Genomic DNA, 15,014 nt, shown 5'->3' on the forward strand with positions numbered 1-15,014 from the left:
TCCTTTGAAAAACTTTAATTTTTTTAAAATTAATATATTTTTTAATATTTTTAAATTATTTTAATATACCAATATTAAAAATAATTTAAAAAAAAATAAGAACATTTTGAAAATCAATAAAAAAATCTGTTCAAATAAAAATTTTCTTTTAGCCCATTTAACGAGAATAAAAAATGTTTTTATATAAAATATTATTATGTATTTTTTCTGAAAAAAATGAACCAGGGAAAAACTAAGTTTTTCTAAAATAAAAAATTAGAAAAAACAGATTGGTAATTTTAGGGAGGCTTTATTAACAAAGCACAGCCCAGTATATGTAAATTTTCCAAATAAAAAATTAGAAAAATGGATTGGTAATTTTAGGAAGCCTCTATTAACAAAGCCCAGCCCAGTATCTGTAAATTTTGTGCAAAACAGCAAACGTGTTCAGATTTGGTTTGGAACCAGATCAAGAAACACGTTCCGACAAAAATTCACTCGTTTACACTGTGGACCGGCCATGACCTTCGAAAGGGTCAGACGGCCCGGACATTTTACTGTTTTAGACATGGTACAATTTACAAAAAGGATACACGGACTAATCGAATTGTACACCTCCAAAAGTTAAAGGGAGTCCTCGCTCCATGAGAAAAACCTTAGGAAACGTACCTCGGTAAAGCGGGAAGAGGGGTGTGGGGATATGAATCAAAACCCAGATGACCCGACTAACGAGGAATATGATGCATTTTCATCATTCGTGGCAGGCTCTTTCCCGCTGTCCTTGTTTGGTAGTTTATCTCTAGGCTTGACAAGAAGTCCCAGATCCACACCAGCCATCTCGTACAATTCTAATTTTTGAAGCTTGGTTGCCTCAACGTCTCCATCCCAGCAGGTTTCAGAAATAATTTCCAGTGCTTTCTCCATCTTGTCCTCAGGTACAAGATTCCCATTTTGTAGTAGGACGATGTAAACTTGTTCAGCAGAAGCTTTCCTGATCTGAGAACATAAGAGACAATGTAGATTTCAATTCACTGGGTTGCTAATCAACAAAAGAGAGTTCACACGCGATATGAATCAAATGCCAAATCCCAAACCTTGGGATATCGGTGGCCAAGCAAAGTGAGAAGATGAGTGAATGCCCGAGCATTGATGGTTTCCAAGAGTGAAGCAATATATCCAAGTATAGCAATACCAGAGTATAATTTTGCAAAGTCCTTGGATCCCTTCAACTCAACAGCAAGGGAATCCAAAACACTAGCACAGAAGACTGGAGTTTGGTCCTGGAAATTGAAATGGAAAGGTATTTCAGCACGTCGTCAAACCATGGAACAGAACAGAAAAATAACAAGGCCGCCCGGAAATTTCATTCATGATTTCAAGCAGCAGTTTGTATTTGTCCGAAGTAATGTTGAGATCTTCACTGTTAGTGACAGCAGATGTTTGCATCAATGAAATCAGAATCTGAAAGCAATATTCTTCCTGTGTACTAACAGTGAGATCCTCACATCAATTTACAAAAATAAGTAAATTGCGCAAGCCAACAGAAAAATAAGATAGACAACTAACCTCCATATCCAAGAATATTTTTTTGCTGAAAAGAATCTCTATTGTCTGAAATACACAAGACTAATGGTCAGTATTCTGGAACTCCGTTGATAAACTTGAAATTCAGGGGAAAAAAAAAAAACTTAGAATGTCATTGTCCCAAATTAAACAATGTGTACAGGCGCACAAACATTTGTTGCATAGAAATACTAATAGAAAGAGGAAAAAAAAGACAGCTCATCAGCTTATGGAGGGAAAATATGAATTGCAACTACCTAAGCATCATCAGCAAGATTCTTTAACTAAGCCTTTAAATAAAATTATTTTGCTATTAACTAGTCGCTACAGGTTTACCTCAATTACTTGTTAAAGCAGAGAAAATGCATATCTTTAAGAAAAAACAAAAATTCCATTACCTTCAAAGTGGGTACAATAACTCTATCACATTTCTTGTACTGTTGGAGAACCCAAAGCATGTCAGCAGATAGCATATGCTCTCTTGTCCTTCTATCATTGGACTCTTCAGTTTCAACCGGTTGAAGATATTTCAATAATGCAGAGATTGAAGCCTTCCGTAAAGAATCTTGCAACCCACCAATCGAAATAACTAAACCAGACAATACAGATCTGCTATAACAACTAAACCAGAGTAATTGTACAAAGCGTTGATATGAAAAGGTGGGTACCTACAAGCAAGCCACAATCACCTCCTTGTCAAAAAACTCAAATCACAAATAACAACTAAAATGGAGTAACTGTACAAACAGTGGACTGTAAACTTACTCCCCACTTTAAATCCGTTTCATTAGGAACAATTTCTTCCAGATTTTCTCTGTAAGGGATAAATGGAATAAATATTGCCTTGTTGTACAAAATCCTCTGCAGAACCTTTGCAGCAGCTTCTCTTATTTTGTCCATCTTCTCCACAGCTTGCTTAGCAATTCCGCCAATCACATTGGTAGCGAGATTTGCATCAAAAAACGAGACCACCTGGTTATTATCAGCCACGTCATTATTAGGCCTCTCTGACACAGACTCAACACCATGTGATTTTCCCTTGGAATCCTTAATGCAAAGGATGTATGTACATGTTTCAAGGCCTTCCATAGCAGCCTCACGGACCCAAGAACCCACATCACCTCTGTTATCAACAGAATAGTCATCAAGCGCTTTAAATAAGCTCAGCATAACTTCATTTTTTATCAGATGATACAGAGACATGCCATCCTCTCCACAACAAATACTGGAACAGTCTCTTTCCTGAGTTAATGTCTTCAACACTAGTATGAGTCCTTTGACAGCATTAACTCGTGCTTCAGCATCTCTGTCCTCAGGTTTATTCTATAGAGATTATCCACAAACATGAGTCAGAAGTCCAGTAAGATCCAAAGCAAGAGTTTTCAATAAGAATCACAACTTTCACAACACACACCTCTATCATGCAAGCACTAGAAAGCTTCAGAAGCACATCTCTCCACCTGTTAGCCAAAAGTTCATATGGCAAAACACCTAGCGCCATTGCAGATCCTCTTCTTACGGCAACATTTTGATCAGTCAGCTGTTCCAGGTATTTTGATGTTATACTGCTGGCACCTTCATTATTTGTGGTGACGAGGTATGCTCGAACAAAGTGTTCTAGGGCTTTAACAGCATCATTCTGTACATGTTTGGAGCAACAGATTCATCAATTCAGACTATCAGCAAGAAAAAAAGGTACTGGCAAAGAAAATCTAACATTACAACACAAACACCTGTATTTGAGAATTAGGATGCCGTAAATTTTCGCTAAGAGTATCGAGCAGACTCCTTTTTATCTTTTCTGGTAATAACAAATGCGATGATGAGATACATTCAATGAACCGAGAAACAGCAGAACGCATTATTTCTCCACCCTTCCCGCGATAAAGTCGTGCTTTCTCAATAGCAGGAACTACACCAGCAACTTGTTTCTGTTTTTCTACAAAATAAAAATTGCAGATACTAAAACCTGGTTTATGCAAGTTGTAAGCTCAAGCTTCTTCCTTGAACTGGGATTCTAGAACCAGCATAGAGAAGATAGCATAAACTGAGTTGTAAAATTTTGCCCATGTACCAATTCTTATCCATCAAATAAACAGGAATCTCATTTCCTCAAAATGAGAAAGATTGAAAACCCCCAAACCTTGTTTTGCAGCCATCTCACAACAAAACACCTGAGTTAGTGCAGTTCACATCCAGCATGAACTTTAAATTATTGTCTAAGATTTCAAAAAAGTTACTTCATTTGAAATCTCAACAATCATTCATAAAAGAAAAGCATGTGGACAACAAGTGATTTTCCTACGTAATATATTAATAATGTAGAGGATATAATCAAATTGGTTGTATCCAATCTGGATTTCTTTCTCAATATCATTTCTTTTTCTCTCACATTGTTAGAAAAACAAACTCTGAAATTATTCTAGCATAGTATTAATCACATAGCCTTAAAGCTACAAGCTCTTAAGGATATAAGCATAAAATGGGAATAAAATAGAAAATCCGAAAAGTCTGTATTTTTAGAAACCGAGGAACCATGTGCATTAAATCTCTCAAAGTTCAAATAAGAAGTTTTCATTGCATTTGTGAGAAAAAGAAAAGTTGAAAGAAGAAAAAAGAGTACTAACCAGTGGCAAGATCATAGTCAAATCGGTGCAAAGCCAAAACAATTTCTGCAGTCGCTAAGGTTGCACCATGGCGCATGCAAAGATCAGATGAGAGAGTAGAAGGAATTAATTTCTCCAGAACAAAGCTTGCAAAATACTCGGGGTCATATTTGACAAGAGCAGAAAGGGCTTCTCCAGCAAGTTCTCTCAAGCCTTTATCCTAAAGTAACCAGCTACAACAGTCATACACTTAAAACTACAACAACAGTAAAAACCATATGACATGCAAGAGTTAAGCCAAATAACTTATGTTGTGCCAAGTGCTATGAGCATTTTACATCTGATAATCCTAGGCAAACCAACAGATACCCACCCAAAAACCTCAAAATGAAAAAGGTTGTTGAACTTAACTAAACTTGATGATGCAATGCAACCAAGGTAGCAATGACCAAGGTCATATATAATCTCTAGTCTCAATAGATAATTTGAAACGAAAAGATATGACAAAAGCAAAGAGAAATAGATATAGCTAGCATCATTGTAGAGATAAAACATAGAAGAAGCACAAAATATAAGTGCATGAGAGCATACCCAGTGACCGATCTTGTTGTGCAGCAGTTCTTCTGCAAACGGATAAAGGTATCCTTTATACTGAGCAATGTAGACAGCAACATGGAGGTAAGAGTTTACTCGTGAAGAAAGTGAAAAATAATCTGCGGTATTCACTATGTCAATGCCATGTGGGTAGTTCCCTTGTCTTCCAACATTCTCCTGAAAAGCAGCTGCAGCTGCTCTTCTGCAATTGACCTAAGCATCATGCATCATAAGTTTTGACATTGACATTGGTACAATAGGAAAAGGCTAGTATATCCTATCAGAGAGTACTCGCACCTCGCGGTCATAGCAGGCCACTGTTAACAGGTGTGGAGCAAGCTGTTCCAATACATATCTCATATCAACGTGATAATATGCACGGCCAAATGCCCAACAAACATAGGCAGCAGCATCTCGAACATGAGACCCTACACTATGTGGACCTCTTCGAATATCATAATGCAGCGCCTGTTGAGAAAAATATAATATTGTTCAATTCCAATAAATTGATTCTTTGAGTCTTAGCACAGGTAAAAAAAACCATTTTCTACTGCTTATAAGCCAATAGACAATATAGATGTTGAGAGAGGAGAAACCAATAAAACTGCAAAAAATTAGTTCACAATCACACCAGTGTTCATCGTCCATGTGCAAAGTAGTATATTCTTTCACTGGGTTTGACTTTTTTGCCTTTTGATGCTAAGAATAATTTACTTTTCAACCATTTCTTCTGTCTCCAAATAGAAAGATATCAGCACTAATAACTAGAAACAGTTAAGAAAAGAAAAAAAGAAAAAAAAAGAAAGAACTGATCAACCAAAAATAATGCAAAATTATAAATGGTCCACAAATCTTTCAATAACAAATGATTTAGCAAGAAAGAAAAGATTATCCAATCAAAATGCAATCATCCTACCTTCACAACATAAGGTACAACTTTGGGAAGACTCATAGGCAACAACAATCCTCTACGTGCTAGTTCAGCAAGTGCCAGGCAAGCTCCATGCCATGAACCATCACCCTGGAAAGTTATGAAAGTTAATTATGGCTCTATACCTCAAAATTGGCAGAGAAGGATCAAAATACTAAGAAAATTTGAAAAGAGAAAAAGAGAACATAGAAGCATACCTCTCCAGGTGAAAACAGCTCCAATATTGATGACAAGACCTCATCTGACAGAGCAGATGTCAATCGTGAAGTTATGCGGCCTATACCTTTGGCAGCAGACCAACGTACAACAGTGTCCTGCATTGTCAATGGTATCAACACAAAATTGTCCAGAAAAATGGTGAAATTAAAAACAAAGCATGTTCAACTTCTTTTCATGGCTCTAATACGTTCTGTTCATTGACAGACAAGAATAGCAAAGAAGCAAAATGCACAACAGTACAATCCAGACAATCATGTCAAATTTTGGTAGATTATGCGTAGATCAGGAGCTCAACAGGGTAGTTACTTTATTAAGATGCCTGTATGTTATTTTAAATATAGCAGCTATTGATGAGATAACAAAGTACTGTCCCATTAATGATAACACTCATCTGCTTCTAATAATAACTTTTGGACAGAAGAGTAGGAATGGGTAACATTTTATCCAAAATTTAACCTTTGAAGCTACTTAGTATTTGATTAAAGAAAGCAATAAGCTCTAAATGGAATCTCACCCTTTTGACATACCGTGTCTCTTAATCCAGCCAGTAACATCTCGATGATCTCTTCTACAATTTCTGGAACATCCATGGCTTCATCTTCAAGGCAGTTTGCACTTTCTTCTGGTTTGACAGAATCAATATTCTCATCATGACTGCATTGATCAGCTCTTTTAGATACATTTAAGGAGACATTTTCCCCAAGAGAACTGGTCCTGCCCTATGGATAAGGCAAAAGAATGTCATGAGAGTAGCATTCTTTGTTTTGTGCTTTTGATTATTTAAATAATGGTAACAACTTTTACAAAATAATCATGTTAGATATAAGCAACAAGAAGTGATAGAGACTAAATAACTAGAGCACACAAAAGAGAATGAGATAAATAATTAAGGAGCTTATAGTTGTATATACCATACGAGTTACACACATAGCCATGCACTCAAGAAGTGGATACAAGTGAGGATCTGTAAAAACCAGCAGGTTAAAGAACTATTGATAATGTTTAGAGATAATGGCCTCTGCATTTTGCAAGGAAAAAAACCCTCAAATCTGTCCTCAGTTTATCATTAATTCCCACTTTGGAGATGCAAAGTGGTCTTGTCCACCTGACATAACAAAAAAGCATGACAAGTGACACACAGGATGGCTTGGCACCCTGCATGCCCTGCAAACTTCAATTTCCACAAGATACATGAGTCATGTTACAAGCTGAACAGCCAATGTACTTATATCATATGAAAGGCACAGAGATAATCGCTGGCCATGGGACATGTCAATATTGATGTTGAAAGAGTAGTTTCTTACATTTAGTGCACAGAAACCAGAAGGAAGATTCTAATTAATTACGCACATGTTAAAATTGTACTTTAATTCTGAACTTGGTGCTAAAATGCAAAGTCCCTTGCAAGCATAAGATTCATAAAAGAAACTTTCAAACTAGAACATGTTTTAAAATTTTCCTGAAGATAGTTAGCAGCTCCCAAGGCCATACATTTGTCAAAACCTTGAAGTTTAAACCAGGATGTCCATAACTATTCAGCAATACTAACCACATAACACCAGGCTGGTGAACGAGGAGCGAGGCAAGTAAGACCTATCCGTTGTGTTAACTTCACCAAATACTTGCGAAGCAAAGGACTATGAGCAGCAGTACCGGACTTTTCCAGCAATGACACATCAGTCCAAACAGTGGAAACCACACCCATTAACCCTTTGCGACCACCAGCCTGACCACAACAAATAGTATATGAGAAAACTATAAATTAAACAAGGCAAAGAGAAATGCACACAAGAAAGAATACAAACAAAAGGCATCATCCATTTCCCATGCAAAACTTATTTGCATCATAATAATATGACAAAATCAACAAAAGCAAACCTTGAAAATGGCAGCCAATGCCTCCACGGCACCCAATAACTGAAAGTGAGACGAGAAATCATATGTGCCAGAAGATAAAACTTCATGCGTCCATTCAATAAAGCTGAAAAATAAAAACAAAATACAGATATTCAACCATGCTTATCCAACAATGCTTCAAAATAGACACCAACAAGTGCAATGTTAAAACCTGGTAAAGGCCATTGGCATATCAGGACGCGAAATAAGCTTAGAGAGCACTAATCCAGCCATAGTCCGCATAGGACCAGCATTCGAAAGATAATCTTTAGAAAACTTCAAAATCCTCAAAACAAGAGGAGCTAACTCAAGTTCACCGAGCTCATTACTACTGGCAATACTAGTATCAACAGAAGAAATATCAAACGGAACCAGAACAAGAATAGAAAGCCACAAAAGCATCACACATTTCGCCTCCATCTCTCCCTTACTTTCCTGCCTCAACGAGGTAACAGAATTCACGCCATGGCATTTCTCTAACAGAGAAACCGCAAGCTCTAAATCCGAAACTTGATGTGGAAAAAACTTAATAACCGCCTTGTAGCCGCAAACGGTAACTAATGTGTAAATAATAATACAGATCGGCTTTATTATTTCAAGAATTTCATCCGATTCAAAACCTAATTCGATCGTTCGAGTACGAATAATTTGCATTAATGGAGAAACTATACTCTCCAGGTACGGCTCCAAAAGCTCACCCTGCTGCTGATACTTATCCATCTGCATAAAAAATATTATAATAAAAATTACAAAAAGAAACAACAACAAAAGTTGGAGAGGAAGCGGAGAGTAGTACAATGGAGCGGATCTTGTGGACGGAGGAGAGATCGGAGACTTGTTGATTGGAAACAATGTCGTCAAGAAGGGATTTGACGAGTTTCCATTCCTGTAAGAAGTATTTTTGGAGAACTGTATCTTTGGAATCGTGCTCATCGTCTTCATCTACTGATTCCGATACCGGCATTTTAAAGAAGAGTCGGAACTTCTCCGGTTGCGGCAGTCTTTGTTGATATGGAAGAGAGGGAAGAGAAAGGAACGATTGAATTCCCGCCTGGATTTATTTAACACTGTCTTTGATCTAAAATGGAGAGTGGGTTTTACAAATACCTGTAAAAAAAAAATGGTCTATTGCGAGTGGTTGTACGTTGTGCTAATATTTGTTGTACACTGGTTAGTTAAAAAGGTAATAAAATGTTTCTAGGGTTTATATCATTTGGATTTTATTTTAAAGGTGCTGAAAGATCTGGTACGGTTATATGCAAACATTCATTCCGTGCACCCGCTCAGAGGGTGAGAATGGAACTCAAAAATTCCGTTGCCGGGACTTGAACCCGGGTCTCTCGGGTGAGAGCCGAGTATCCTAACCAACTAGACTACAACGGATTGGTTGAAAACATGATCTGGTATTATATTTATAAATTATATTTGTTTTTTCTTAATTAACGAATTAATTTTCCAACATTTTAAATAATTCATGTGGAGAATATATATGCTAGCTCAATTGAGAGATTACAATATAAAAACAATCCCTTTTCATGAATCTATTTTATTTCCATATGATATCTAGCCAAATATGTTAATTGAGGTATTGCTTCTAGCTCCTTAAAGCATGTAAAATACTTGCTTAAGATCTAGCTTGCTTTATGATCTTCATGGCATTGCTTCAAGTTTTGTTTAGGTCTTTACTAAGTTTGAGAACCGTTGTTTTATGGCACCATTAGCTTAGAGCTAACAAGCTAAATAAGATAGCTATATAATTAATTCTGGATAGACTTTGTGATTAAAAGTGTATTTAAAAATTGTTTTTCAAAGTATTTTTTACTCGAAAATATTAAAGTAATATTTTTTATTTAAAAAAAATATATTTTTTTTATATTAACATATAGAAATATTTTTTTTTTTTATATATAATATATATATATATATATATATATATATATATATATTAATTTTAAGCAATAAAAGCTGATGATGCTTATTTCTGTTATTACTGATTCTTGAATGTAATTTGTTTTACTTACACTTTGTATATAACTTCACAAGAAATTCACAGAACTCACACTCAAATGCCTCCTTTGAACACTTTCGTGCATACATCTATATTACACAATAAGAAATGTTGAACTGCAAAGTTTGATCCAGAAACATAAGCATAGCTTAATTACATCTAGACTTATGGCTTGTACTTTGCAGCATACCGGTGAAACAAGGCTAATGCATTGCTAGCAGTCTGAGCCACGTTCAAAACCTTGGCCTTAATCATGGCCCTTGACTTGTCCATATTCCTCCCCGGAAACCCATCCAAACATGTGCTAGCATCAGTCATGGCAGAGCTTACAAAAGTTTCAACATTACTTATGTGCCAAAAGACGTTATCACCTCCTTCAACATCTGGGCGTTCCAAGCGATGGAGCTCTCTAACTGATTGACTAAGTTGATCCACGCTATCACAAATTTGATCTAAGCAGTCTTTCATTGCTTGGTAATCCTTGGATTTCCTTGCCTCGAGCTCCTTCACCACTTTCAACATGAATGTTCTTGTTTGGAGGGCCTTGTATAGGCTCACGGATAAGGCAACTTGGGCTAGTTGCTGTGGAGTTTGTATTGTTATGTTTGCAGAGAATGATAGGTATTGGATGCACAGGGACGGATAAAGGGTCTTAGTGCACGCGTTTTCGATGTAGGCCCGAGATCGGGAGCGTCTTGGAAACCTAGCTGGTTTCTCCGCGCCCGTAATGCAAACTAGAGAGAGTAGTAGAAGCAGTATGAAAAGACTGAGACGAGCCATTAATGTTGAAGGTTTGTAGAATTGAGAGGGAAAGGAAATATGTCAAACACTGAGTTGAGGACATTAGGATGAGGTAATGTGTTCATATAAAGAGGCTGTCACATGCTAGAACTTCATCTACTTGATTTAATTACGTACACGTTACTTGTATTAAACCCAAATTATACTCAATTAGTCCTTGAAGAAAGCCTGATAGAAAAGAGGATCATGCTTATCTGGGTCGGTCAAATCATTAACACTAAACCTGCATCATCAAGAGTTTCTTAGATAGGCGGTAATGGAAAACAGACCTTAATACAAAGATAATGGTTATCTGAACCTCAATTTAACCATCAAACACTGGCACGGTTTCTCGGGAAGGAGCACGTTCATCTTGTTGGTTAATGTTTCAGGTTCTTTAAGTTTCTTATTGATTCAGAAAATCGGATCAACTTGACAGGAGGCCATATGATGATCCCTTCCATGTAACGCATTGATAAATCAAGTAAACTTTTTACTTGGAATGGCCAGAATTCGTAGGATCAACTGATTATCTGATCCCTGCCGTTGGATCAGTTGTACTAGAGAGGCTTCGGCGATGCCCGCGGCGGCCTGTCTGTAAACATGGCAATAGCGATTATTTATTGCCAACAAGAATCATAGACTAGGTCTTCCAGGAAATTCAAAAGCATTTTTAATAATGTAGGGTCTTAAAGTCGTGTTCAATGGTGACGATACCTCGCAAACCATGTGCTACTGAGGATGAGTAATCTTTCGGCAAGAATCAACCACAAGCTCAATCAAATCCACTTTTTTTATTCTCCTGCGGATCCTCGAGCACATCTTATACTTGTTTTCCATTAATAGGATTATCTTACATTTTCGTCGATCCATCCCAGAGATGATACCACAATTCCAAGCAATACACACAAGTAAATAGCTCTGGTTTTCTCGTAACAATTTACTGATCATGAGACGGAGACAGATTGAGGGGCAGTGAGGATATGAAAGTTCATCTAATCTCATTCAACGAGAAATACAATTACATAGATTACGACATAATACAACGAAACACACCACATAAACAATACAACAAATATCTGTTAGGGTTTGGTAATTGATGAGGTGTGTCCCATATCCGCAGTATGGTAAACCCATCACGAGGTATTGTACCATATGGGTTTCAATGAATTTAATCTTTTAAGCGCCTTGCAGAGAGAAATGTCATTGGTGTCATATAAGCAACCAAAACCCTTGTTTCCTCACCGATGTTGAATAATAGCCTCATTAGAGCCCCTAGACAAGGAGCTTGGATAGAATACATTACTTGTTCTCACAGACAGTGTCAATTTATGAGATCTGTTCATATCTGCAGCATGGTAGGCCCACCATAAAGTATTGTCCCACATGACTTCTAGTGAGTTATATTCCTTAAAAGACGCCTCGCAATAAAAGAGATGTCCTCAGGCACTCGTTTCCTAATTGACGTGGAAAAATGGCCTCATCAGTAATCATTTATCAACCTTCACACCTGAGAGATAAACACGGCTCTTAATCACACAGTCTCCTATCCAAAAACCAGGCATAACCATTAGGCCAACCCTAGGCTTTGGATCATTTTCACCCAATTTCAAATTTTTTACAACACTAAATTTCCATATAAACCTCTGAGAATTAACTCACTTCCTCTCATAACTTGGAAGACCTTGACATTTGGGTCAAAGGAATAAGCAAGCCTGTGAGAAAGCCTGATAGAAGGGCGTTCTTGGATGCCATCCCCTTTTTATATAGTTTCGCTGATCTAAATTTCCAAAGAATGAAGCCTCCAACTTTGGGTGAACCACCACCAGGTACTTGCTCGTGCAAAATTTCCCAAAAACAGAATTTGGGTTCTGACATAGCATGTCTAAAGGATCCATTTCCCTCGTAGCAAGAAATTGATGAAAGAAACTCTCCCTGGAAACTGCCCCGCCGTCTGCTTTCCGTCTGCTTTAATTGAGAATTTCTCGTGATGAAACCCACTGAACATTCTTTGAGATATATGAGACTCAAATGCATACTATTTGTGAGCTCCCTTTGCATAAACAACGTTGGATTCAATGGAGTTAGCTGCGACATCAAGATCCCACCCAGCTGCTTTCATCATATTGATCAATGGTTTAGAAAAATTATGAATGGTTTTGAATGCAGTTTCTATGGCAGATGTGAAGAGCTCTGGGGTCCGATCCACAGAATAAAAGTCATTTTCATCTCCAGAACCCTCTGATTCTTTGGTTGACAAACCCCTGAGCTTAAGATTCTTTTCCAGTTCTGCTCGTTTCTGGCTTGCTTCCTTAATCATCTGCTCAAACTGAAGAATCTCAGAATCTTTATTCTGGATTTCAGTTGGAATTTTTCACCATAACCTCGTATGTTTTGAGCAGGCTCAGTTGTTCTTGGATCTCTGCAGCTAACCGAGAGTCCTGAGGAGAAACACATATTGGTTTGGGGTTATTTTCCCTGTAGATATGCTTGAACTCGGATAGATTTTTCAGCTCAGAAATTAGAACTTTGTCAGAAGCTTGTATTTTATCAGGATCATAGGGAGTATGAGCAGCTTGTAAATATTTTGGATATCAAGGCTTGTCCAGCTTCTGAATTTTGATTTGCAGAATCTTCCATGGGTTGAGGGTGGACCTTCTGACAGCTGTTCTCACAGGTTGATTATCTTTCAACGCAGTGGGCTGCATATCTACTTTCAATGGATGGGTAGTCTAGTAGGATTCTTTCTGAAAATACACCAGTGTGGCACAACCTGCAAACTCCCACAAAAGCGTGGATAATATCCAAGACTATCAACAAGGCAAGAAAGCAGAACCCAAGCAATCCCCAGCAACACATGCTAAATCCAAAATAAGCCTAAAATAAGTCCAAATTAACAAAACTCTGGCTCATGCCATTGAGCAAACTGAATGGAGAATGCTATGTTTGCACATGATGCAAGAGCAATCTCGTGAGCAGTGATCACACATCACATCACACCAAAGAGTTTATGTGAAATGACAAAAATGTTTAATAAATACATTCAAGAAAACAAAATCTTGCTTCTCGTTGCTTGCAACACTCCAAATTCACAAGATGATACCCCAAACATTGTTAATGAAACTTTAAAGGGTGAAACCCGTAGAAGTATAAGCAGCAAGTATCCACGGATTGAAGAAACCAAAGATGTCATGAGGTGTTTATCAACATGACCCCAACAGGACAAGAGAGTCAGGAATGCCAGTATACCACACACCATCACATTTTCTTTCAATAAAAGATTGTGTGTGGTGGGAGTTGTAACTAAAACTCTTACCAAAACGCCAGATTGATCGGAGGCAAATCCCAAAAACAAATTGATTAGAAGGAAAACTTTCTGTGCTCGACAGTTGAGCCCAAAGAATCAGGAGCCCAGACACACGACACCAACTAAAACCTTAATATTGTTAGAGAACTAAAATTATGGATCCTGATGATGCATGAAAGATCTGATACCGTCTCAGTTCTTGAATACTCAATCTGATTGCAGGACCTTTTTCTGGCACAACCAACTAAAATATAAGGATTTTAATAGCTAGTTTGGATAAAAAAATATTAGCTCGAGTTTGGGAGCAAAACTAAAACTGACAAAAAAGTAGGAAGTGCGTGAAAGAATAAGAAAAGACCACCGAGCATCCATCCAAAAATCCCTTATTATCAAAGAAAAGCTCTTAGAATCACATAATGCCATCTATAGAAGAATTTTCAAAGTCAGTCCACCCTTGAAAACAAGTCGATTTTCAATAACTCACTTGTTAGTCCATCCTAAAACGCAACAACTCACTTGACAAAAGTCAATCCTTATTGTTTGATTTCACCCCAGATAATTAATTAATAATTTAATATTAATCAAAATATATGTAAGCTAATTCCTAGTAATTAATAAAAAAAAAATCATTCCGAAGAAACTTGCAGTATGGAGTGGAGATTCAAACTTTACATATATTATGAGCTTGCAATGACTCACTTAACTAATGTGAATCTCAGTAGAAACTTGCCGAGTAAACTCAAGATTCGAACTCTATTTATATTATGTGCTTGCAATATATATCCTATGTGCATATCTTATAGTTAGAGAATATTTGAGTCTAAAACTCCAAAAATGGCATGCATTCCCAATATGTGCATATGCTATAATAATCAACTTGATTCAGACAAAGGCAAGTCACAGCATGGAACAACATTTGACTCGTCAAAAGAACATGCTTCGAGCCCAGGTAGAGAAATCCGTACATAAAAATACACAAATAACCAGAATTATAAGATTATAAGTTCAAATCTAGCACTTTCACTCTTTCACGAACCAAAACAAAAACACTCTTCAAAAACACTCATACCAGTTCCCATTTTTGGGCCTTAGAATTATATTTCTCTTCACTTGATTGCTTAAATGGAAATC

General features: G+C 37.1%; 3 protein-coding genes and 1 non-coding gene across 4 annotated transcripts; all 4 read right to left on the bottom strand.

Moving 5' to 3' along the window:
* Window positions 1-373: 373 nt before the first annotated feature.
* On the bottom strand, window positions 374-8,957 carry LOC118041324 (tubulin-folding cofactor D). The gene is made up of 17 exons (XM_035048609.2): window positions 8,585-8,957; window positions 7,961-8,508; window positions 7,771-7,873; window positions 7,442-7,618; window positions 6,420-6,611; window positions 5,871-5,987; window positions 5,659-5,763; window positions 5,040-5,210; window positions 4,740-4,955; window positions 4,170-4,368; window positions 3,276-3,481; window positions 2,957-3,181; window positions 2,308-2,865; window positions 1,941-2,210; window positions 1,546-1,590; window positions 1,074-1,259; window positions 374-975 (listed from the first exon to the last, which is right to left on the bottom strand). Exons 1-17 carry the CDS (start codon window positions 8,750-8,752, stop codon window positions 685-687), a joined length of 3,777 nt encoding a protein of 1,258 aa, XP_034904500.1. The 5' UTR covers window positions 8,753-8,957; the 3' UTR covers window positions 374-684.
* A 141-nt stretch (window positions 8,958-9,098) lies between these two features.
* TRNAE-CUC (transfer RNA glutamic acid (anticodon CUC)) lies at window positions 9,099-9,171 on the bottom strand. The gene has a single exon. It is a non-coding gene; the product is annotated as a tRNA-Glu (tRNA).
* A 608-nt stretch (window positions 9,172-9,779) lies between these two features.
* On the bottom strand, window positions 9,780-10,642 carry LOC118041323 (pectinesterase inhibitor 9). Its single transcript, XM_035048608.2, has one exon. The coding sequence runs from the start codon at window positions 10,574-10,576 to the stop codon at window positions 9,962-9,964; it is 615 nt and encodes a 204-aa protein (XP_034904499.1). The 5' UTR covers window positions 10,577-10,642; the 3' UTR covers window positions 9,780-9,961.
* Window positions 10,643-12,066: 1,424 nt separating this feature from the next.
* On the bottom strand, window positions 12,067-13,237 carry LOC118041322 (protein GRAVITROPIC IN THE LIGHT 1). The gene is given in 7 exon segments (XM_035048607.2): window positions 12,067-12,204; window positions 12,206-12,229; window positions 12,231-12,297; window positions 12,299-12,518; window positions 12,521-12,951; window positions 12,953-13,156; window positions 13,158-13,237. Coding segments are annotated over 7 exon segments (1,143 nt in total). The 5' UTR covers window positions 13,217-13,237.
* Window positions 13,238-15,014: the final 1,777 nt, after the last annotated feature.

This window comes from Populus alba, chromosome 14 (genome assembly GCF_005239225.2).
Source record: "Populus alba chromosome 14, ASM523922v2, whole genome shotgun sequence".
Taxonomy (NCBI): Eukaryota; Viridiplantae; Streptophyta; class Magnoliopsida; order Malpighiales; family Salicaceae; genus Populus; species Populus alba.

What these genes read in the sequence shown, in the direction of transcription:
- LOC118041324 (XM_035048609.2), bottom strand. Translation starts at nt 8,752, where the DNA reads ATGCCGGTATCGGAATCAGTAGATGAAGACGATGAGCACGATTCCAAA. An exon ending in ATGCCAATGGCCTTTACCAG is followed by an intron (nt 7,874 to 7,960) that starts GTTTTAACATTG and finishes TTTATTTTTCAG; the next exon opens with CTTTATTGAATGGACGCATG. An exon ending in TGGCTGGATTAAGAGACACG is followed by an intron (nt 5,988 to 6,419) that starts GTATGTCAAAAG and finishes TTGACAATGCAG; the next exon opens with GACACTGTTGTACGTTGGTC.
- LOC118041323 (XM_035048608.2), bottom strand. Translation starts at nt 10,576, where the DNA reads ATGGCTCGTCTCAGTCTTTTCATACTGCTTCTACTACTCTCTCTAGTT.